The sequence below is a fragment of the Strix uralensis genome, chromosome 1, assembly GCF_047716275.1.
Source record: "Strix uralensis isolate ZFMK-TIS-50842 chromosome 1, bStrUra1, whole genome shotgun sequence".
NCBI classification, from domain to species: domain Eukaryota; kingdom Metazoa; phylum Chordata; class Aves; order Strigiformes; family Strigidae; genus Strix; species Strix uralensis.
In genome coordinates, this window is record NC_133972.1 from 120,744,778 (window position 1) to 120,770,453 (window position 25,676).

General features: G+C 40.2%; 1 protein-coding gene across 4 annotated transcripts in view; it reads left to right on the forward strand.

The window, feature by feature from the left end:
- DLGAP1 (DLG associated protein 1) overlaps positions 1 to 25,676 on the forward strand; it is a 428,529-nt gene that overhangs the window by 322,396 nt on the left and 80,457 nt on the right. For all 4 annotated transcript variants that reach the window (XM_074878768.1, XM_074878753.1, XM_074878762.1 and 1 more), the window contains 2 exons: positions 6,679 to 6,856; positions 9,315 to 9,555. In XM_074878768.1, the coding sequence (XP_074734869.1) occupies positions 6,679 to 6,856; positions 9,315 to 9,555 (419 nt within the window). The remainder of the gene's footprint in view (positions 1 to 6,678; positions 6,857 to 9,314; positions 9,556 to 25,676) is intronic.

The window sequence follows — 25,676 nt, forward strand, 5'->3', positions numbered from 1 at the left end:
TCAGAGGGTCTTCTGAGATGAAAGCTATTCTTCTCAAGCTAGGCGCTATTGATGATGTTATATCTTACCCTGCTAGGTGTGACAAGAGAGGATGCACTTCTCTTCTAGTGTAAACAAAAATTGTGTGTTGTTGCACTGAAATTACTTACCCTGGCATCACTGGGTTGAGCTGGTTCATCTAGGTTGAACTGTTTCTACGCTTCAGCATCTCTTCACTCTCCAAGGTGGCACAGAATGCTCACAACTATTACCCCCACACACACCCCTACATGGGCATCAGCACCAGCATGTAGACCAGATTTCTGATTAAAGGGAATTGCATAATGTCTGTCTGCATCATCTTCCATCTGCTTCTCTTACCAGCTCAACTGCATATGGCATTATGTGCCCCTTCCATGCTGTGCCCTGTTCTTTCATTATGTCTAGAAAGCAGAGAGAAGATACAGCATGTCAACCTTCAATTCATTAGCCTATTTTTTTTGTTGTACACAGCACCTGAGAGTGTCTTTGAAATAAAGGGGAAGCTTTGCTTTAATGTATATGTGAATTTTTATACAGTAACCAGCTCTGCTAACATTTTATCACTTATTAAGGACTACAGATGCTCTTGAAACATGGCTATACAACCTCAGCACCCCCACACCCCAAAAAGAAATAAAACAACCCAATGATTCCATGTCTTTTGAGAGGGAAGCAGGTTTGTAATAAAATCAAAAAGAAGTGGTTTCATGGCTGATTCTGAAGCTGGCAGTAGCCAGACATGAAGAGTTTTAAAAAGGACTGGGCTTTTTAGAAGCATTTGCTACTAAAAAATGTTGATCCAGTTCCTGCTGCCCTCTATCAAACAAACAGGATCTCTCTGGCAGGACACCATGTGCTTACTCAAAAAACCCACAACAGCTACAGATACACACGTTAGAGAGCTGCATGACACCAAGCTGTGTGGTCTTCTGGATTTATTTTTTTTTTAAGTACTTTCCTCTTCAGCCCTAGCAGAACCTGAAAAATCAGGCAGAGAAACAAGTACACTGTACTGCAATTTCTGCCTTTTCTCACTGTGTGACAAACCCCGTGACACAGGCATGTTCCATGCAGTTTTGTGGTATGTGTTGGCTGGTTCATGAAGCAAGGATGATTTGTAGTCTGGTGGTGGAATCTTTTATAATGCAAAAGGAAGCAAATGCCAATTTCGTGCTGATAACATTGAATTGTTCTTCAGCAGATTAGCTTTTTCTGGTTGTCTCCAAGTTTTAGATTTTTCTTTCTCACACTTGACTCTTTAGCAACACACAAAGGACTTGAGAGATTTTATTATTTTTTTTAGCTTCAAGGTAGGAAATCCCCATGAGGAGGTTCACTTCATTATAAACAGAAAAGCAGATTTTCAAAACCTAGAAAAGTCCCTGGTGAGGGGGGAGAATGCTCAAAACTGTTTATTGTGCTGCCTTGTCTCCGTCGGTAGCACGACAGCTTTGTGTTTGCTGCACCGAAAAAGCAGCAGAACATAGGTGCCAACATGATCAAATTACCCCAGCCTGGTGACCCGTATCATGACTGGGATCAGACAGATGCACTTGAATAACTTTGTTCTGTAGATGTTCCTCCCTGATGTCCTTCAGTGTTTGTCCCGTCAGACTTCCCTGGATTATTTTACCTTCTAGCAATAGTAAAATGCAAATAAAATTAAGTACAGAAATGTACATTGTATGTGCCCACCAGCCATATCAGAGGTGGGGCATTCAGCTGCAGATAATTAAGCCACAGGGAACTAAGCTGTCCGTTATAGGCTACAGAAATGAGAGCTGAGATATTTAGCAATAGTGGTGGTTCTGAGGTTTATTTTTTCTTAGGTTTGGGTTGCATGTGGTGTGCTGTTGGGGGCTTTCTGTTTGTTTGAAGGCAAGTTTTAGCACACTCCTCTGCTGGCTTACAGAAGTATTCAGGACATGTTTCTGGACTTTCACTTTATTCTGCTTTGTCATTTTCTGTTGGCAGAGCACAGTACCCATCTGGCACAACGCTGCAATTTGTGCTATGAATCTGAATGCTGAACTTGCAGAATACAATACAGTCTTACGACTACTTTTCATTGTAATGCTTTTTTATATTGTGACTGGCCTAAAGGGGAAAAAAGACCAGCCTTCATCAGTCTTGTCTTTCCCTTTTTTCATTCAGAAATGAAGGATAATAAATGAAATTGTTTTTCATAAAGAGCACATATATGACAGAGTGCATTGTGCTTTCCTAAATTAAAAGGAAATATCTGAAACTAAACTTGCCTGCTCTTGTAAATCCCTGTTGTCTACCTTCTCTTTGGCATTTGAAAGACATTTTGAAGGCAAAGGAACCATTCCAGGAATATATTCAAAGCTATTTCACTTTTAATCTGCTAACACTGCGTTTTAAACCCTTTAATATATATTTGAACTAAATTATAGCCAGCATATACAACTCAGAAATGACAAGGCACTATGTAAAGATAGCGTATAGCTTTCCTTCCCCCTTCATTCATCCTGGACCGTCATCTGAGTCGAGCACTAGGCTAAGGCTATTTCCTGCCTCTATCTCAGACTTCCTTGTACAAACCAGAGCAAATCAGCTAAGCCTGGCTCCTCCCATGCTTACCTGTGCTGACCAACTCCTTACTCTGCAAATAGTCAGTTAAGCAAATTAGGGACCAAAATGTGTTGCCATCTGAATTAAGACAGTGTGAATGCAAACACATCTGTAACACTTGGTTAAAAGTACTTATTAACATGTTGCAACAGTGGTAGGGGTGATTAGGTGTGTGCATTTTAAATCTTTTCATTTCTATATTTGAATGAAACCAGGAGAATCGGCGTCAGTATATCTGAAATGTACAGAGCAGAAACCAAAGGTCAGTATGCAAAAGTAGCTTACAGATTTCCTTTACACACCTACATGATCTCCTGTTTTAGATGCTTCACTAAAATGTGTTTTCTGCTTAAATGAACACTCTCCTGCCTCTCAGAGCCTCTCATGGGCTTTCAGTAGCATTTTGCCCTCACAGGAGGGGTACCTCCATCTTCCCTGAGGCACAGTGTGCATCATAGGTACTTGCCTTCCTTTACCCAGGGGAGCCTTTATTTCTCCACCGGGACTTGGCAGACTCCATTTCCACACACCTCAGCACAAGGCTGGCTCCTTTTCTGATCAATCCCCTTGGGACACCCGCAGTGGCAGCCAGCAGAGTGGCAAAAAGCCAAAGCTCTCATCTTCTCCTGGTGTCTCTTGCCGTGGTTCTTGGGAAGCACTTCCAGCAGTGCTACTCCTCCCGCCCTGTGCATTATCGGTGTGCTTCCATTGTGGCAGTGCTCCCATCCTTCGGGGTGAGGCCTGGGGTAAGGGTAGCAGTACGGGGAAAAAGGACGGTGCAGCAGGTTTGGGGACCTGCCACCTGCGAATGAAGCATATTGCCTTAGGAGACAGCCCAGCCCCAAAGCACACCTGGCTCCCCATGCCCACTGCAAGCTCCCTCAATGCTGCTTCAACCAACATCATCACATCATGTATCCACTAGGGACTAGAAGTCTCCCAGGCAAAAATCTGTCTTTTACCATAGCAGTAAGGATGAGCTGTGTATAAGCCCCTCTCAAAGGGCTTTGGAACTGAGTTCAGGACTACCCTTCAGTGCTTGTCCCATTTCACACTGGCAGGCAATGCAGCACAGAAATGATGCAGCATGCTTGAGGAACTCATTCAAGGTCTTTAATAATTCACATCCTCCTCCTGCTAATTAATATATCCAATGCAGTGAGTGGAGCTAACAGACCATTTTGTGTTGGCCAAAGAGCTGTCCCAAAGTGTCAGTTCCTTGTCTGTCATACTTAGTTGTGGAAATTCTGATGGCACAAAGACAAACTTAGGTAATGCAGGACAAATAGAAGATGGAGTTGATCCCTTAAGGAAGAAAATAATATTTTCATTTAGAGGTTAGTGGTAATAGTAACTCTGAGAAAATAAACTAGGCATTCAGATCTTTCCCTGTCATACATAGCCAGATTTATTCCTAATAGAACGTTTTCAAAATTTCCAGTGGTATTTCAGCTGTTCATTGAAGTGTACTGTAGAATATAGTGACAATTTATTACACAGCTATAAAAGCAGTAGTCATCATTATAAATGCAAACCTTCAGATGTTTCTTTGTCTATGCTTTAAATCTTTTTTTTTCCCATCACTGCATCTAGTGAAACAGTGATTGTAGCAATCGGTATGAAGGAGCCACCTCCTCCAACAGCTGCCAATATCCTAATCTGTTTTATACAACAGACGGGAGGTATGCGCAGGCTAAGATAAGTGACCACCTGTAAAATATGGTTCTAAATATGTGCCAAACTGGCCAGTCATATAGTCAGGAACAAAACAAGGCAGAAAAAGAAGGCAGCTGTGCTGACCACCCACATCTGAAATGACAGGGGAACATTTACTGTCATGGATGGATGCCCTTGTTTCAAACAGAGTTGGGAAAATGTTGTTATGCAACACTAATGCATACAGAAAATGAATTTCTGTACCTTTTGTGGTGGCTTTCCATGACACTTGAAGCATCTGATCTGGTCTGTACTCTGGCTGCCACAGCAAAAACTTGCTCCTATGGGTACCTGCATCTTATCATATTGGTTCCAATCTTCAAAGGGCACCTGCCTCAGCACTTGCAAATTTCTGTCTGGCAATATCAGTGTGCTGAATTTGGTGATGTGCTGCAGTCTTCTTGTGAGCTCAGCTAATCAGTGAACAGTGACAGCCTCAGGTGACGTATTTGACTAACTGGCAGCTAATCAAGCGTATTTGAATTTTGCATGTCACATATTGGCAGCAAACTGTTCACAACGTATTCATAAAATACATCTTGAATTAATTTAAGAAATGCATTTCAGGCAATGCTCATCACTTTACAGATCTGCAGGGTGGTGAAGTAGTTCACATGCATCTGAAACATTGTCTGTTGAATTATTCATTCTATTTTATCTTTTTTAATTTTTGATTTCTTTTTTTTTATCAAATAACAGACACTTTTTTTTTCCCAGGAGTTCCACAGTTAGTGTTAGTTGTCAAAATGTTGTAGCTAACTGCTACTAACGGTCACTTTTTCATCATTTTCTCTTCCTTTTTTTGAGTTTGAAACACCACTAATTATGATGTCTAGAAAGCTTTCTAGTTTTGTCATGTGGAATCAAATGGCGTAAGGAGTCAAAGTATATGAATATGGCTGCTGTATTGCACCGTATGCACAGTGAAAATGGCAAGTGAAGGCTTTATTTTCATCTTGTGACAGGAATATTGAGTAATTAGCATAAGTTTATGTATTTTTATTAGGCAGATAATTAGCAGCCAGTGAATACAGTGTTGTAGAGATGACCTAGATTTTATTACGGTATTGTACCATTCAGAAACAGACCCAGTTTCTGAACTACTTAGGTGTGCGATTACACAATGGAATTGTCCTCCTAAAATATATTGACAATTACCAGAATTGTGCATGCCACTGGGAAATTGCTCATACTAATTACCATCGTTAGCTACTTGAATACAAAATATCTGCAAATGCTTGAGGAATTAGACATAAAATGGATTCTCTTCAGGTCAGCTGTGTATGCATTTCTAAAGAGTAGGGACCCAAGATTAAGACTGTAATTAGGTTACAGATTTTTCTGTCATATACCTGCAAACATCCATGTGAGATTTGCATTTAAAAATGGAAGACTTAGTTAATATCTTAATTCATTTACTTCGTAATACTCAGAGAATATTAAAGATATTCCAATAAAAATATTGAAGAATACTTTATCCATTGATTAATTGTTTAAAAATAAATATCCCCAAAACAAATTGCATTGCGTAAGAGACATGACTTGGATCACTTTTTGTGACTCACATCTTTATAGGATGGCTCAGATTGTGAAGACAGCACTTAGCCGGCATTTTCAGAGGATAAAACATCTCACAGGTGGAGGATTGTAGCTACGCGTTATAACCTTTGCTAGTTGACTTTAAGCACATATGGCAGAAGTACTGCAGTTTGTGCACATTACCTATGGGTGTTTTTTTGTTTGTTTCTGACTACTTGTGCATCTCATCTGTCACTGGTATTGGAAAGTCGGGGAATATTATCACCTCAGGAACACAACTGTGGTTTTTAAACTTCTAATTTGACATCAAGTCATGTAAAGCTACTTACCTAGCCCACGTTTGCTCAACTTTTGGCTTAAGCCAGGAATAAAATAAAATTTAAAGCACATCAAACCTTATCAGGTGCCCCAAGTTCTTGGAATTGTTTCCCGGGTTAAGATGCACCATGAGTGCATTTGCATGTTATATATGATTTGCTTACCCTATTTGCCTATACACTCTTGAAAGTTCCATGAGAAGCAGCCCCATTACATGGGTACATACGTGGGTGTCAGAGTCACAGCACCAGCAGGTCTGATCAGCACCAGGTTTTCACAGAGGAACAACCCTTTAGAGGCATAGAGCCCCTACTGTTCCTACCAACTGGATTTCAAGAAGTGAATGTTCAGCTGATGTGTTTAGGATCACACAGCCAATCTTACTGTTGGCCTCTCCTTTCTTTACCCCACTCCTGGTAAGTCCATTTAGATTTGATGAAATATCTATTTTCTTTTTCTTCTTTTTTTCTTTTTTCCCAAACCTCCCAGGATATCCAGTGAACACTCGCCAAAGCTTCAGATCCGGAGCCACAGTTACCTGAGGGCAGTAAGCGAAGTCTCCATCAACAGGAGCCTGGACAGCCTGGACCCCGCAGGGCTGCTGACATCCCCCAAGTTCCGCTCCCGCAACGAGAGCTACATGAGAGCCATGAGCACCATCAGTCAGGTGGGTGACACACACCCACAGCAGCCCAGAGAACAGCCGCCATGCTGGACACCAGCCAAGCCCTTGCAATAGAAGAAACTGGATTTTGCTTTAAGTGGAATCAGGCTGTTGCATGCCACACATTTTCAAAACATCTTTAAGAAAACAGAAATGTTTTCACACAATCTTGGTTTTGAGAGGGTAACATTTGATAATGCATAACCTGCCCTTTGCAAATGGATGGGTGGCACAACATGCAATTTGTTTGAAGGAGCATTCCAGAGTTTTATTTTTCTTTTTCGAAAGCAGGTGCTCTACAATAGTGTCTTTAAACAGGGTTCTCTTAAGGATCTTGTGCTTAGTACCTGAAATCGAATTTTTTTGAATGCCTCCAAAAAAAAACATGTTCACATGCTGAGCGAGATGCTAAGGAAAATTAAGTCTGTAATATTTTGCATTTCACAATTTTATTAGTATTTTATCAGAATTTTTAAAGCTTTCTTTATGATGTTGTATACATTCTTAACCCTGTGCACCTCTGAACTTTTCACCTATATAGTACAAATGTCACAGTGTATATATTAAGTGAAAAGGTATTATTGCCCTGAAATTCTGCAAGATCTCTTCATGCTCATTCTAAACTAGAAAAAAATAAACGTTGATCTGACACATTCAGTTTATGAGTTTTAACATCATAAAATAGCCTGTCCTTGAATACAACATGCTTGTATGATTGAATTGGTGAGGGACAGATCTGAAAAAATGCAAAAGTGCCAGCACCCCACAGGGCAGTGGGCCAGTAGTTCATCTGCTAAATTCTGTAGCTCCTTGGAATGATTTTTGACCTGTTTACTTAAGTGGGTCATTTGGATAAATTAACCTGGATAAAATAATTTTCTTACACTAGTCCAGAAGTGCAGCAGGGAAGGATTTTTGGTGCCAGATACTGGCCCCTTATTATTGGTATGTCAAGTCATTGAAATGTCAAAAAAAGCACGTGACATCATTGATGCCAGGACTTCAATTGTGGCCATAACAAATACATGTGTCATTCAAAATGGAGCTGTAATTTGAACTTCTGTGGTACTCTACATAAGCATTGCAACCTCAGAGTATTCACCTGTGTATTTTGTAGTAAGGCACTTTGCATAGGGTATGGGCTGATGCTCTAGAAGGAGGGTCAGGATGTACCTAGGAGGAAGCAGCACTGAAATTCAGGTCTCAGAGGCAACTGTATGAACATTAGGTTAGGTTACTTATTTAGCTGGACACGAAACACTTATACAAAGCTGTCTGCCAAAGAGCCAGTGTTATTTGCCAATATGAAGAAGTTGGGTTTTTTTATAAAAAGCATTAATTCAGAGATATTTATTTGGGAATATGGCTATTCTCCACCATTGTAAGATTGTTCTTTACTATGTACTATCCACTACTCTTCCATGCTCTTTTAAGGAGTTTCCCTTTGAAAAAATATGTTCTGCTCTTCGATATTTCCCTTTTCATTTATGTCTACGCTTACTCAGCCTAATGTTTTCCTTGGTAAAATTCATCCTGGAAAAGAGTTTCTAATGTTTTTTTCCCACCACCTTAACATAATCTTATCTTCTCTTGCAATCTTGGCCTTTTGCATGCTTGAAAACAAAATCCTCAAGTGATGGTTTCCATGTGCATGTTTCCTACGGTGATAATTATTGTGCTTTAATGCTAAGTTCAGAGCTCTATTCTTAGTTTAGAAACATGAGCAGCCATTGCTAATTAAGCCGAGGTAAATGGTTTCCAGGTTTGTAAGACCTGCAGCGTGGCCACATGCTTTTGAATGCTCTTTAACCTGCGTGAGTGCAAGTCTTTGTCACCACCTAGTGTCTGCTCCAAAAAAGGTCTAAGGATTCCTTTGCTTCTCTCACTGTCTCAACCAAAGGAGTCAGCCCAGAGACATTTTTCCCCTGCAGCAAAGCTGGTTCCCTTATCAGCCTCCCCCTCCCAACTATTTGTTACTACTTCTACCTTCGAGCTTCCCAACCCCTCAGGTTTATCACTGTGTTTGCCTGTGGGTTGCATTGATGGGTACTGGGGTTAAGCTGACTTTTTTTTTTCTCACCCCCCAAAGAGTGATTTTTGGTTTTGAATCTAATGGTCATGATGGCCAGAAGTTCAACCTCTGCTGTGGGCGCAGGCTAAGATAAACCAGACACTGCCATGAGGACGCCCAGCTTCCCACCAGTCTTGGCAGGAACCAAGAGCTTAAACTGTGCTGAATCTCCGCCTAAAGCTTTCATCTCCCCTTTTTACACATTATTTTTTTCCCCTAACAATTCTTGCTTTGTAAAACACAACTTGTTTATGTGCTATTCACCTGTTCTTCATGTATGAAGGAATCTTCTAACAGATGTCGGCCATTGTGCTGCCGTAACTTGTGAGTGTATGTACCGGGTAGGCTGATGTATGGGATGTACTGAACCTGCCTGGTCTTTGCCTGCAGGTGAGTGAGATGGAGGTGAATGGTCAGTTCGAATCCGTCTGCGAGTCGGTGTTCAGTGAACTCGAGTCTCAGGCAGTGGAGGCACTGGACCTGCCCATGCCAGGCTGCTTCCGCATGAGGAGCCACAGCTACGTCAGGGCCATTGAGAAGGGCTGCTCACAGGACGATGAGTGCATATCACTGCGGTCCTCATCTCCCCCACGTACAACCACCACGGTGAGGACCATCCAGAGCAGTACTGGTGAGTAACAAAAAGGGAAATCCAGGGGGGTTGCGGAAAGAGAAGGAACCTTTCTGTGCAGCTCCATCAGATCAAGGATGGGCTCATCTCTGTCGGACAGGAAGCCTGTAAGAGAGTCTGTGTTTCACCAGGGAGCTGGACAAACTAATCAGCCTAAAAATATGCACAGATCAAGACTGATGCAGTTGTGGTGCCTCCTACATCCAAGCTAATTTATTCTGGGCTGAAAGCACATAGAAGGGAAGTCCAAGGTCATGTCTTCTCTCGTTCTCTTCCCCAAAAGAGCAATCACAATTTGGCAAGGCTCTGGGTTAGCAGCTCTGCTGGCTCTTACCAGCAGAGGAGGGTCCCTCTGCTGAGTTTTTCTACAAAGGTGAGGTGATACTTGTCTTTTCTTAAAGTTACAAGTTATTGGATGTGTTGTTTAATGGCTCAGAGAGACTGTTACAGCTCTCTAGGCCATTTCTCAGAGGTGGGAATGAAGAAGGGAAGAAGAGGTCTGCAGGTCAAAACACGCATGTTCACATCCTGCTGTTATTCTTTCTGCAGTTCAAACTATTCAGGCCTTGAGAGAGAGGTTTTGGTCTAAATGTGAGACTTACAAACTTTCGTTTTAATGTTTGAGGTTGCTTTTCTTTTGGAAATAACCATGATGAATTCCAAATTCTGGCACTAAAATTACTGCTAAAGGAGAATAAAAAGCAAGTCAGAAACCAAAATCCAAATCTGCCTCTCATTCAGGAAAGCAGGAGGCACAAACCATTACATGTGTGTGCTCTTCCCTGGCAGAGTATGAGAGAGGACCTCTTTCTTTTGACTTCTCTGCACCCGTTCCACTGCTTTACACAAGCTTCATTTACTATTCATGTACTATTCATATTCATGACTAATACTGACTGTTATTTCACTGTACCTACTATGTCTTTTCACGGTTCTTTAATTTTTGTTTTCTGTACTCTAAACTTTTACCTTTTTGTGTGTTATCTCACAGGTGCAGTTGTTTATACCTTGTAAGTTCCTTATCTCTCACTCCAGTCTTTTTTAAAGCCACTTGTCAATTGGTTTATGTCATCAAAGGATACTTTCAATCCTTTTACCAAAAATGCTCAGCTTAATTCATGATTTTTCTAAATGTAACAAGTTGGAAATACATTGGCAGTACATCACAAACTTCAAAGTGTTTTTAACAAATGCTGCAGAGCAGGTCTCATCTAATTCATTATCCCTTAAGAAATAGTATTCACATGACAGCATTTCTGCTATAAAAGTAGTTCTTGTGTACACACAGGGTTTGCACCACACCACAAAGACAGGATTTACCTAAGGCGCATGTTACTTCATTGTATGGAATTAGCTTGTGTCAAATGTATTGTGAGGCAAATGAAGGATGTGAGTTTTCAGGGGTTTTTCAGTGTGCATTTGCCTTTGTTGGATCAACTTGGGTATCCCAGAGTGGTTTTTCAGTTCTTTGAGAATGGCTTTGTTAACACTTTTACTTTACAAAAAATAACTGTAATCATTAATACAGAGAGAATAACTATTTTTAAATTATCTTTATATAAGAGGTTGTTTCTGTCACTTTGAAAAATGGTACCTGTATTTGGTGATGGTGATATATACATGGAGAAGGTTGACTCTATGTATCAGCCAAAACCACTGGAAAACCCGAAAAAGAAAAATCATCATTGTAAACTGCCTATTGTTTGTGCTCCTTTTTTGTAGTACAACCACAACCAGAGGCCTGATCTCTTCTCTGGGTAGCTGGCTTTATTAAAAAACAATATGAAAAAAGTTATTTTATTGAAAAATGTAATCCAGTGGGTCTGTCTTGGGTTTCTGCTTCTGTAGTCAGCCCTTTAAAATGCAGAGAGAAGAATGATTTGCAGCCCTCTCTTTGGACATCCATAGAAGCATTTAAAGACTGCTGTAGGTATCTGTTTTCTGCTGTGGAAATTTTACTGAGATATCTTTCTCATTTTGTAATCTTGGGCTCCCAAGGGCCCATCCCTTGCACTGGTAGCATTTCAGACAACTTGTCTCTTTTACTACCTGACTTACATACCACTATCTGTTTAATGGGGATTAGAGCTGAATTAATTCCATCCAAAAGTATCTGTATTGACTACCGTGCTGTTGCCTGTGGCTGGCTCACAGAAGAAAAACATGGAGGGTATCGGTGATGTTTTCTATTAATATCTGCTTCAATAAAATGGGAAATAGCACAACAGCTAGGCAGATGTGAAGAAAGGAGACTGGTGTCTCAGTCTTACCTCCACTGAGGTGATGTTTCAAATGCTTTTGTGGGAGACATTAGGGCAGTTATGATCTAAACTATGGATTTAATGTCCCCAAATGAGAGAGCTGTCCTCCTGCCCCAAAACCACCTCTTCCTGTTCAACCAAGCAAGGTTCCTTTCATCAACATTAGCAATTACCTCACAGACCTGGCTTTTCATTCACTAATGCACAAAACTGTGAACATACACTGATACTGGAAATTTCTTTGTCTGCTGGAAGCCCAGGAAAATGCCAGCTTGATGATGATGGAAAAGACAAAAGAGTTGCCTGTCCACTGGATTCAAAATTATTCCTCCAGAGCAATGACACACAGCTTTCCAGGGCATCTGAATAAAAGTATTAAGCAAGCATTATGGACAAAAATCACACTTACCTTTGCCTGTTAGCCTATTCTATGGTGGTTGCAGCCTCAGGTTTTAACTTCCTTTTGCCACATAGTGTTGGAGGTTCAGTTCCTGAGGATGTGCTCAGTCTAGCTATAAATCCAGTACTCATGCACGAGCTGTGGCACAGAGCTCAGCTATGGGTGAACTGCCCAACTGGTGGCCTCTGCAGCCTGTGCTGGTCTTACTGCTATTGTGGCAATGCTGCGGGGTGACTGCATCTGGCTAAAACTCAGCCTGAGTGTGAAAATGGGGGTGTAAGCACAAACATGTCATCATCAGTGGGATGAAATGTTACAGTGTGAGTGGGGAAAAAAATCCTAACCTCACCAAAGTGAGGTTTCTGCATCTATCTGGTAGGTAAGTACTTCAATCATAAGGCAATCTTTTATGTGAAATGACGTTTTAGCCTTGTTTTTAAATGAAGGATTTTGAAGTGGAGAAGATACGATCTTACCACTTCATATGGAAATAGAAATAAGTGCCATTTCACATCTTCATCATGCCTTGAAAGCTAAGCAGTTGAGAAGGTCCATTCACCCTCGTATTTGCTCATTCAGCATCAGTTGTACTCATGGAGGCTGCTGCACCCTGCACCAGCCGGGCCCATCCCTGGGAGTGGGGTTGTGCAGACTGGGAGCTACAGCAGCCTTGAAGTGCTGGCATATGTTATACACCATAGGCTGCACTAAAAATTACCACCCATGTCATTTGGTCTCTTCAGAGGAATTTAATGAGCTGTGAGTTATTACATAATTTGATCTCAGGTTATTTGCAGATGCAACAACCATTGTGGCTGTAACTCTTCAGCCAACAGATTCAGTCACTAAATAGGTAGCCTTTTAACAATTTTAAAAGTCTGTAAATCATTTCAATGAGCTTAAAGAATACAGTAATTAAGAAGCAATGAGATATAAAAGCAGTCTAAAGAATCTTCCTCCCACATTTCTTGTGTCTGTGTTTCTAAACCATGCCTATGCAGCAGTACATGTTCCTTTGCTGCAAACAAACCTAATGACATTGTGAGAACTCAGGCATTAGCACATGTGGATACAAACGTGTAATTGAGATTGGATATGTTTAATTTGAAAATGACATCTCTGTAACAGACCTCAGGTAGTAACATCAGGAAAAACTCTGCACTAGATTGCAATAAGTATTTTCTCAATATCCTCTGTACAGTCAGGTAAACAGAAATATCAAAGTCATCTGGAGCAATGCCATCTGGTGATTCTCAGTAATATTACACTTCTGCTTAAAAGCGAAACAAACAAAAATCCCAAGGAAATCATGCTGTGTAGCCAGCAGGTTAGAGAAGGACCAAGAGTTATCACAGTATATGCTAATTACGATGCTTCAGCTGAGCAAGCTGTTTTCCTCCATTTGCTGGAATATCTGACCAAAAGGGGTCAGGTATTATGTGGAAAATCTCTAAGGGGCTGCCTATCCAATTTAAAAAGAAAAATGCAAACAACTTTAAAAATAGACTTGTGCCAGGCAGAATTCAAAAATAAAATCAAATCCTGTGGAGAAGGAATCTATAACTGACTGTATGCCAGCTGTGTCCAAGCTCTTTTGGACTCCTCAGAGCTGTCCTTTCAGAGACTGTTCTGTCCAAAAAGAAACAAGGAATTAGGATTTCAAATTTGATTTCCAGTTGAAGCTAGGATTGGTTTCTGGATCTGTACCAAAATGAAGATATTTCCGCAGAAGTTCTGAAGAAATATAACTAAGTTAATGCCTTCATGCAGATGTTGAACCTTAAAATAGATTTGAAGAGTGTAGAAAACTGTTTGACAAAGAATTTACATGGTTCATTTCCTCTGTTTCCTTGAGTAATCCTGAAATGCAGTCTGCCTTTGGATCCGCTATCAAATTGCTTAAACCAGCACTTTAAAATGTTTTCTTTTACTAATGAGGAGCTGACCTTGGAGGAGAACACTGTTTCCAATTTCAGAGGCATCTGACTGTAGCTAGAGCAAGTTTCATCTTGTCTATCCCAGAAGTCAGCTTTATGAATGTTAAGCTCCACATCACACCAAAAAACCCCATGTTTATGAAGCCAGTGGAAGTTTTTAATGAGAGAAAACCAGAACAGAGCTCTCGCTGGAACATTTCTAGCTGACTTAAAGTGTGATGCAAGACACTCATGGAAATTGCTCTGCTAAGTGCCTGAGAAGGAGCAGGACTGAGCTGTGAGAAAGAGCTATGGAATGGAAAGGCTACCCAAATGTTTGGCAGGTTGTACCAAGTTAGTTTACATGTAGTTTTATGCCAGTTGAGAACAGGAACTGAAATAAGTTTGATAAATTCCTTTCTACCTTGTGATGTAAAGTCTGTATGTCCTGAAGACACGTGGAACTTTGTGACCTGAAAGACAAGGATTACTGGAATAAATATTGCACAGGCCCTTGCTTTAAGAATACTTGGTGGTTACAGCTGGTTTGCAATTTAAGTGATGTCAGGTAGTGGAATGTATTACATCAATTTTTCATCATCCTCCCTGGTTCTGCCTCTTTTCTCTGTGTGATTATGAATATTGAATTTCAACTGTTTGATCTTATCTGAGACACTGCCCAGATCTGGAAAGAGACAACCTGTGGCATTCAGCCTGGACCTTGGTGATTTTGGTTTCTTTATGACAAGTCCACTTTCCCTCACAGCACTTCAGGAAAGTGCTCAGTCCTTGCAATTTCAGGTAAGGCTTGAGGTGACTTGCTGAGCATAAGGGCACAGCGAAAGCTCAGAGTTCCTAAAGAGAAAGGATGAGTGAAGGACTTTGTTTTGCAGGGTATGGCCTATTTATTTTTTCCACCTCTGAAAACATGAAGCTTAGAGGAGCTAAAAGTGGTTTCCAAAGTTAAAAATGTGTTTCAAATGCAGGAAATGAAAGACTTGTAATACCCTTTGGTATCCAATCTTTGCTTATTATTCTTACTCTTCATTTGCTTGATACGCTTCTAAACTTTTGGGCTAAGGCTCTTAGTGAGTTAAGAATATGAGAAAGATCTTAATCATTCAAACCTGTGATCTTAAAACGTCTTGAAGGAACGTGTTGTCTTCCTTTGTGAACATTTCCAGAAGCACAGAACAACTCTGCTGTTTTGTTCAGATAGCGCTTGTGTGGTTGACTTCTCCAGTTGAATGACTTGGACATCTCCAAGGTGGGAAATGGGTACCTCACACTCCAGCCCCACTGTCAACATCCATGTGTCCCTCATGCTGAGGAGTGCCACACTGGGCACATACTTGAGATGTGGTCTTAGCAGCACTACACCTCCCTCCAGCTGCTGGCTGTGCTTTGGCAAAGGTTGCCTGGCATGCAGTCAGCCGTCCTCAGTGCAAGGGTATGCTGCTGGCCGCTGCTCAGCCTGCTGCTCTGCAGGACCCTGCAGGCCTTTTCTGATGTTGGGAATAGGATGGCCATCAGATAGATTTGGCAGTCTCAAGTGAAACAGGAAAAAACATGATTTTTCAGGAGAAGGAGATTTTTAACAGAAATCTATATCATTCTACAAAAAGAACTTTTAAGGAGATTGTTCATCTAGTGGCAGCACAAATAAAGAGGATGCAGTAATTAGTTTCATAAAATGTAATGTTTCATTATTTGTTAGTCTCTTCTTAATTTCCTTACAGAGATGAAAAATTGTATAGAAACCCTTTGCATACATCTATATGGAATGTGCCTAAATGTATTCTGCCATTTCCTTCGATTATACTGCACACACTAAAGTGATAGTCATTTCAGGTGATCAGATTTATATAGTTCTCCCTAAAGGAGTACAGATCGTGTTTGGATTTGAGCTATGCCTTTGCTTCAGACCAAGTATGTGTGTTCTCAAATGCACCACTATCTGGACATTGCTGTAGGAGTGTCCAGAGCCCCAGTTAGATGGAGACCCTGTGGTGTACTAATGCAGTGAGACAACCCTGGTCTCACGGTTGTGCACCCTGCTCCTGCTGGTGTGCATGTACAGGGGTATAAGTACCCCTGATGGAGCCTGAAGCCATGCTTGTCTGAGCATATTAAAGCACCTGAATGTCCAACACCTAGCTGAGGAAAAAAACTTGTAACAAATGTAAAGAAGAGTATTACAAGCAAAATAGTAATTTGAAGGTTGCTGTGTTGACTGAGCACTGCATGCCTCAGGTCTCATTAGCTGACAATTAACTGTTTTCTAAGCCTCTAAACAAACATGAAACCTCAGTGATCTTGCCACAATCCAAGAAGCGGTGGCCAAATCAACCATCTCTTCTGCTCATTGCTGCAGGACAAGTCTACCCTGTGCATCAAGTTTGGGCTGGCTGACAGATCTGCCTCAGGTAGAGGCAGCAGTTTAGTTCAGGTCTGGTGTCGTGTGAGCTCAGGTGCAGGGCCAGGCTGATGTATCTTCAACAGCTCTGGCTCAGCAGCCCTGTGTATCTGCGTTTTTGGGGAGAGTATTTTCTGACTTGAAAGCATGAGTAGGAACCAACCCCCTTTGAAATATGCATGAAATAACATTGCAAGGAAGCAGGTTTCCCATAGCAGTGCCAGCTTGATCACAAACTAATGGGTAGAATATGCAGCAGAATATAAAATAAACCCAAAGTCCGTTTCCACTTACATATTGTGAGAGGACAGTATAACCTTTATCCAAAATGTTGTTCTCAGGAACTGGTCATTGATAAAACAACAGAACTCTGGGCATTAAGGATACATTGTCCCTTAGCTGAGACACCAATAACAAATGAAGGGCAAATAATTCAGTTTTCACTTTAAGGAGAAATGCAACAAAGACCTGAATCTTTTCTTTGTTCTGGCTTATTTCCAATGCAATGTTTTTGTGATGGTGGTGACAGAAATTAGCTGAATCAGTAAGCTGAAGACATGCCCCAATTTATATAATGCGATCACATTTTCAGTAATAATTCCTGCCACTTTCCTAAAATAGACTAACAGGGTCACTTTTAACTACAGTTGTCTTTCAGGAAGCAAGACTTAGGCCTCTTCCCTGAAGGTGCTATGCTTAATTAATACATCCAGTGTGTAAAAATAACTCAGGTTATTCTTTTTAGTGTGTGCTACTGTCCAGTCTTCAGCAATGTGTTGCCACCCACCTGCAGTAAGTTTCACATCATTCCTTTAAGACAAACCTGAATACTCTGGTTGTCCTCAGATATAATAATTACACAGCTCTCTTGAGCCATAGCATATTCCAAGAAGTTACAGACAAGATATTTGGTGATGATGGGCTTTTTAAAGTGACTGAGTGATTTTGGATTTTAAAAAAACTAAATAAGAATTTTTAATAAGTGGATTTAATGAGTACAGCTCTGCAGGGCCCCTCTTGTACTACAGCAATTCGTTTGGAGCCATTATATTTTATCATGGCAGTAATTTCCATTTCAGAGCCCAGATATGAAGCATTAGGTACTGGATCCAGTAAATAATTATGCATTTTCATGCTTCCTAAATATGTGTTTATGCAACACTCTAACAGTAATTGGCTCTTTGAAGCTATGGTGAACTGTGGGGTGCGTATATTATTAACCACTTTTTGAAACAGGGACTGCCTTTTTTCTTTAGTAATACCACAGATAAACCCAAAGGAGATGTGGCAACAAAGAAATCTGTACATTAAAAAAAAATTACAGAAGCTCTGAAGTATACACAGAGATGTGATTTACTCTTTTTATTTCTTGCTATTACACTGATCTTACTGTACTGCTTCTTACAATGCTCAATAACAAAGCACAGTGCAACTCAAATACTGGGGTCTGGAAAATGCTTAATGTTATTTTGGAAAGAGTGACAGGCTAGCTGCCATCACAGTCTAATAGTCCCTTTTATCAAAGGCACACTGTAGGCAGATGCTGGTAATCTGTTGTAATGCCACAACCTTTGTCTGGCCTCTCAAGGGGGAAATGGATGTATCGGTCTTTGGAAGTTGTTTTTCCGCACTGAATTTGGCTTTGGTCAGATGGGAGAGCGCTAAATTGCATTCCACTTAAAACGCAGCAAGCCATCTGAGCAGAACAGTTCCTAGTTGCTTTGATCAAGGATTTGAGCTAAGCCATCAGAGGAGGAAAAAAAAATAAAAACCACAACAATAAATGATATCACAGAACCTTCTACTGTGACAGATCTCTTGCTTGTTCTGTTGAGAAAGACACCTACTTTTTGCCTCTGAACAGTCGAGACAATGGTGGCTTGATAATCATTCTCTTTGCTGTAACGATTTTTCAGATTAATTCTGTCTTTAGCTAAAGTAAAATGTAGATCTGAATCCCTCTGGGAAGGTTTAGATGGAAGTCAGAACATTGTAATAGTATAACAAAATAAATGCAGGCAGACTCTTTGTTTAAACAAAGCAGGCTATTTCTGTTTTGAAATTCCATGCTCTCAATTTCTTTTAACTCTCTTCTCCTGAACTTTGCTAAGGGTCAAATAAAATGGTGTACACCTGTGGCAGAAAAAAAGCCAGGGTCTTAGTAGACCAAAAATAAACAAGCTATGAGTAAAACCCAACCCATCCATGAACTACTAGCCCCAATCTGACTGCCTTAGGAAATCCTGAGAAAATCTGCCGCTTTCCATTTTGCATGAAGGGTAATTTACACCCAAGTGACAGAATTAGCTGTCACCTGATGCCATGGCCTTAGGCTCTCTTATCTCACACAGCTCTCTGAACTCTCATGTGACTTTTTACCATTTGCCTCTTTTTTTTAAAAAAAGGGGGGAAGCAAGGGAAGAAGGTATTCAGAGAGATGGAGGTGGAGTGAGGGGATGTATTGTATCTGTGTTGGAAGCTCTGACAGTGGGTTTTAAGACTGCATGGTCTGATCTAGGTAGTCAGTTATTGTCTTGTTACATATTTCCAAGGGAGCTGGCTCTGTCCTTATACGTAGCGCTTTATGCCATCTCTTTCCCACTTTGGGATGTTGCTATGGGGAAGTTAGATCATGTTAAAAGTGATATTAATGCATGGATAAGAGAATAATGCTTATTTTCTTTTCAGAAAAAGGGAGACAAATAAGGGCAAAAAGTCATTAGTTAAGATTTCCAATACCAACATTCACCCTTCCCAAATCTTCCTCTAGGACTTTATCCAGCAGCTGAAAAACTGCATCACATTCACGCAAAAGTGTACAGTGTCATTTTGTGTAAATGGGCGGTTGTGTTTAGCCTCACATCAGCTACCTGTGGGGCTAATGCTTGATCAGGGCCTACTCCTTGTCTACGTGGTCTCTGCAGCCTGTGTCACATCAACATCTGTTCTGGTGTCACATACTTCCCAGATTACACATGGCATTATGAATGAGAACACCCTCCCATAATGTGATTTACCTTCCCAGTCATCCCCATTTCTGGACTTCAAATATGTGCTGCAGTCCTCAGAGCCTTTTTCTGTTTCTGTCAATGCTTACTGAGAACACAAGTATGTATCATCTCCCTTATGGAGAATATGTATGACTAAGTTAGTTGAGAAGACTCACGATGAGTACAAAGGTTAGTCTTATGTCCTGTGAGATTCAGTTGGATGGTTGAGTAATAGCTGTAAGGGTGATGGGGTCCTGAGCCTGAAAGTATGTGGGTGGGGTTTTTTTATTTAATAAAATATAATAGCCCACCCTACAGGTGACATGCACCAATGGAGAAAACATGTATATGTAAATAAGTAGGAGTTAAAGCAGTTTTTACTCTTAATACTGTATTTTTTTCTTAGTTCAATATATCTCCTTTCATTGACGGGCAAGGAGTTGGATGGTTAAGAAAAAAAGGTGAGAAGAAGTGACAAAAGGGGAGGGAGGAAGACAAGAAAGAAACTGATTTTGAGTAGCAAAGTGGGTCCAGAATAGTTTCATAAAACAGAAATGTGTCCTGCACTTCAAAAATCATTCATTTCAACAAAATGTAGAATCAGTAACACCTTTTTCTGTGTGAATAGTTGATGGTGAAAAATAGATGCATACAGCTTTTAACCTGAGTTTTTCCAAAATGCTTTGTCTTTTCTTTATTCTTTCATCACATATGACTTGGTGTGTAGACTAGGTGGAGATGGTGTACTATCTAGCACGTTTTATTGATGCCCCAGCATAGCCAGGTTTTGACACTTATTTTAGAACATGTTTTCTGGTTGTGACAAGTCTCCAGTTTCCCTGCAGGCAGGAGACAGAGGGATACGAGATGGTCATCAAATTAATGACATCCAGAATCCCTTTATTGCGTTCAAAAGGCTGGCAAAACTAGTGAATGGAAAATAATGACATGACAGATAAGAGTAGGCACTGGATAGAAAGCTTAAAGAGCTGTAGGAATTTGTGGGACCACAGCAGCAGTGTTGGAATTTCATCAAGTGAAGGGTAACGCTTTCCCCCATCTGTTTTGCAGATATGTTTTTTAATGTTTTAAGTACAATGTTGCAGATCAGAGCAGTCTGTGAATCTGCAAAAGGGAGACAGATCTTTCTTTTCCTGCAAACTTTGCTCATTGAGGGTCTAATTGTAAAAGGTGCTGAGTGTCCTCAGCTGCCAGCACCATAGAATCAGCTCATCATTTCCATATGCCTGGTGTCACAGAAACATCTGGCTCCTCTATTTCACTGCAGGTGCCTTTAGAACCAGAAGAGTCTGGGTCAGGAGCATGAATCTGTTGGAATCCAGTTTATGATATTTTTTAGAAGATACAAATGTAAGCGTTTCTAGTCCTTTTTTTCTGTTGAAAGCTTAAATCATACAACCAGGTCCTAGGGAATAATACAGAAATGGCTTGCAAAACATAACTTCTGGGGAATCTTTTCAAATGCTGGGTTTTTTTTCCATTATGCTGCTAGAAAAAATGAGATCCTGGGAAATGTCAGTGAGGTAAATATTTACACTTTCCCTATGCTGTAGTAGCAGTCAAATCTGCAGCACAAGAAAAGCTGATTTTTACCCAATGTCAGGACTGTTTCTGTCACATTCATAAATGGAAGAGACAGAAGGGGCGGCTGTGTCTTTCCTTCCACCTCCACAATTAGCAAGATCATGCTCCACAGAATGAAATGGAGCAATACTAGGTGCCTTGCATCTGTTGTCCAAAACATCGTATTGTGAATTGACCACTGCCACCATATTTCATATACATGTGCTAAATGATGATAAAAAAAGACCACCCATTGCAAAACTAGCATGATTCCATTGAAGAGATTATTTCTATTTGCACTGCAACCATGCGCACTTCCCGCAAACCATCTGTGTTTTCTCCTCCTCAACTCACTAATTTTGGTACATTCGTGTCCTTTGCATCACCTTTGAAGAACTGGCAAAAAACTAACTTTGCCAGCTACTGCTCATGAGGAGAGAAAGCCTTACTCCATCTTCAGAAGGCTGCCTCTCCAGCATGCATGAAGAGGAGTTAGGGACTCTTTTAGGGTGGCATTCTGGCCAATCCCTATGCAAAAGCACAAGGAAGAAAGTCTTTTTATCCCAAGCCAGAACCTGTGCAATTGCACAATGTTGCCAATTACTATCACTGATCTCCAAAAATAAACATTGTGGTTATTGAACATCAGTGTAGTAATTCAGAACATGTGACATTAATCATGGGTACAGGATTAGGCATACCCACCTGGTCTAGCCTTCCTGCTTCAAAAACCACTTTTCATTTTCTCACTTTCAACATGATAACAACTTCTTTGAGGCTTGAGGCATTGTCATCTTCTGATACTGAAGTGCACTGGCTGCATTGGCATCATCTGGCATCATCTTTTACATCTAATTTTTTTCTCCTGTAAAGTCTTTTATTGTTACTGGAGCATGACATTATGCTTCTTAGGAGAGAAAGAAACCCAGGGAAATTATTGATTCAAGCTGTCAGCAATATCTGGCTCATTCATATTGTTATGAAAAATATTTCACTTGTAAAATAAAACTGGTGCATATTTGCTTTCTGATAATGTAGCAGGAAGACATGGGTATCTTTCTACTGGGGCAGTTTGTAGAGATTTTACAAAATCCAAATTAGCATATACCTTCCTAAATAAATTACCAAGTCATGGTTTTTCATCAAACAGGAGAAAGTGTTGCATTCCTGAAATTAGCTTAAGTGAAAAGAAGTTCACATCACAAAAGTGGTAATGTCATTAAATAACTTTGTAGAACGAGGCCTGCAAACGCTTCATGTGCTGCTGATGCACAAGTCATCTGCCAGTCAGCTTTCCACTATTCACTTTAGCTGCTTTACCGATTCTTATCAGTTTGTGTGCTTAAAATGTGTTTTTGTAAAGAACTTTTAATTTCGTGCACATTTCATCTTTACTCTCACTGCAAGTTTCCGATTCTGTCTCCATTTTTTAATATTTTAAAAATATTTTAATATTTACTGATGTTGAAGGCAACTGTCATGTCTTCTCCTAGACTTGTATTTACACTGATTTCTCTGGCTCAGTCCCTGATGACTCCCCACAATAATCAAGCCTAGGTGTTTGCCATGCTTGGCAGAAGTGGTTAGTTACTGAAGATTTGTTTGGGGACAGGATGAACCTAATGGGATAGCTCATTTACTCAATAAAAACTGCTGTTTGGGAGACTGTATCTGATGACCTCATGACACTCATGTCAGTCACCATTTTTCCTAGGCCATTTATTCTGATTTTTACAGATAATGGCTCTCCAACCATTCTATAATACTGCTTTAGAGAAAACCAATGATGTATCCACACTTATTTTTACTTTATCTTTCACCTTTTCTTTCCTATGAAAAATGTAGGTACCTTTTAGTTTGTCAGCCAGCAACACCTCCAGCAGTCAGACAACAGACTTTTCAGTTGACATTCTCACAAAAATTGAGGAACTACCATCCAGTAGTGCACAACTATATATTCTGAGACAAACTCTAAAGATGTGCTGCTATCTGCATCCATCTTAAAGATATAAAGTAGAATATCTAAAAGTTATATAGCATAAAAGCATATGCTGCATCTGGGCCAGTGATATGTACAGAATAAATAAAGGCATTTCTAGGGAAGAACTCCCAGTGTCCCAGATGCCCATTGGTTGGCCTATTGGTCATGGCTTATATATAGGTAGAGCTCTTGTTGTCTCAAGGCCTTTAATTGAATTTCCACATCTACAGCCACCTCTTGACTAAAGCTGTTTTCTCTGGAAGAGTATCTGTTAAAGCCATATTTTATATCTGCTAAAAGCATTATTGCACAATGTTACTGGTCTGCAACTCTCCCCACTGTGCCCATACATATTAATCACTCATGACTGTAACAGTCACTTCCTCTAAATTTTGCCTATATGCTAATTTTCTGGTTTCTCCCAGTTGCACCCTTCTGGTTAGCATGAAGGGTAACTGTGCATTCACAGCCAAATATGCTGTTGGACAAACTGGGCAGCTCCAGCAGACAAGTGTCACCCCTGGCTGAAGAAAGGGGATGGATTACATGGGAGGCTGCAGGAAGCGAGAGGAGATGACAGTGTTACAGCTCAGACAACTTGAGAGATTTATCTGGGCCCCTACTAGTAAATCAGATTTTCTTTTTCCTTCTTTGCTTTTTATGTTTTAATTAGAGATTATTTTAGCAGTTAGAATCACAGTGAGGCCATCTCAGCAGACTGGATATGGGTGGCTTCTAGTAATATCTCAGCTAAGATCACCCACCCAGTCATGAACTATAAAACCACATTTGCAACATCTCTAATGAAAGAAATGGGGAGAATTAGCAGAGGAGATGGCATTTAAGGAAAAATCATTGGTAATCCAGAGGCATACTAAACACAGTGGGTTTTTTCTTACTTTTTAACCGTATATAATTATCTTTCAGACAAGCTGTCCCTTTTCATAGCTTCTTGCTTTTGTTTCCTTTTCCTTTGATTCCATTTCATGTTGCTAATTTGAATAATTATGTAACAGTTTCTGATTTTTGGAAAGGAGAAGCACTGGGAAGTTTTCTATTTGTATAGCTGTGCTCACGGTTCCTCTGTTACCTAACTCAGCTGTTAGCCCACAGGCCAGCAGTGCCAACCTATCACAATTTCTTTGTTGCTATTTCACTATACTCAGTAACATTAACAGCAATCCCCCCTTCTTGTCAGGCTACATAGCCTATTCCCTGTTTCTGTTAGAGTCATTTGTATCCTCTCCAAATTATTATTTCATCCTATTAGTACCATCTCCACTTGAATTAGATAGCAATAAGAAAGATGTGCTCCAAGCCATGAGTTCCTTCCACAAACAGAAACTTGCAGTTAGAGAAGTCCTGTTGAGTTAGTAAAAACACAAGAATTTGATTCACAGCAATGTGTTTGGTCTTGCGACAGGGCAGAGTTCAGGTCATGCTAGCAATGAACCATTTCATGTAAGGTTGCCTTACAAGAATAGCATTTGAGATTTAGAAGCTTTTTGAATGGCAACTTGCCAGGGATGAATGCATGTGTGAAATTCAATTATTTTACTTCTTGAAATGAAAAATTCTGTTAAACAGATGCTAGTGGGCTATTGGAGAATTGCTGGTAAAGCAATCCAAATACATCCTTCCACTGTCCAACATTTAGGGAGAAAAATTACCAGGTTTATAGAACTTGATCAGCCACATCTCCACTTTTCTTAACAGGATCTTCATTTTGCATGGACCAGATCGAAAAAGCAGATTATGCAAGAGTGTTCCTTCTGGCCACTTGAGGAATTTAACAGTAGAATAATAGCTAATTCCTCATCCTGCATATAATTATGGCAAATTCTGCTGAGAGGATCAATTTTCTCCAGTCTCCGTTTTCCCTTTATCTAATCATATTCAGCAGGAAGCTTTGCCAGTAATGTGTCTGGCTCAATTCCACTTCATGATTGTTCTTTTACAAAAATCTCTTTTTGAACAAGTTGTCACAAATACAGTACAATTACAGTATATTGTGTTCTTTCAACTTAAACATTTAAAAATGTAAAATTTATCGGCAAAAGTAAGGCCTGTGTTTCATTCAGATGCACAGACTGTGTGGCACAGGGTCAAGTTTTTTAATAACAACATATGCATATGCTGATTTATCTCATTTGATGCCTCCAGAGAGCCCTCATCTTATTAATGGGTCAGAATTGACCATAAGGATCTACTCCAGCACAAGATAAAGATTGTTAACTAGGTTTAAACTAAATACAATCCCCTTTACAAAAATTAGGTGGATAATAACAGCAGTAGTAGTAATTAAGCCTAGTTCTGATGTTTGAAAAGTTATGAGCTAATCCCTTTTTTCTTTTTATGTACCCTAACTGAAATGGTAAAAATTCTTATTGAACACTGAAGGCAACACTGTTTCCATAGCCAAAGTGAATTTTGCCCTGAAATAAATACATCCTAGATTATCCTCTTTGGATATCAGAAGTAAATCCATTATTTCATGTCTTTTGAAGTTGAGCAGCTGAGGATATCTGTGAAATCACAACAAAATTGTGCAGGTGTGCTTAGTGCTAGTTCCT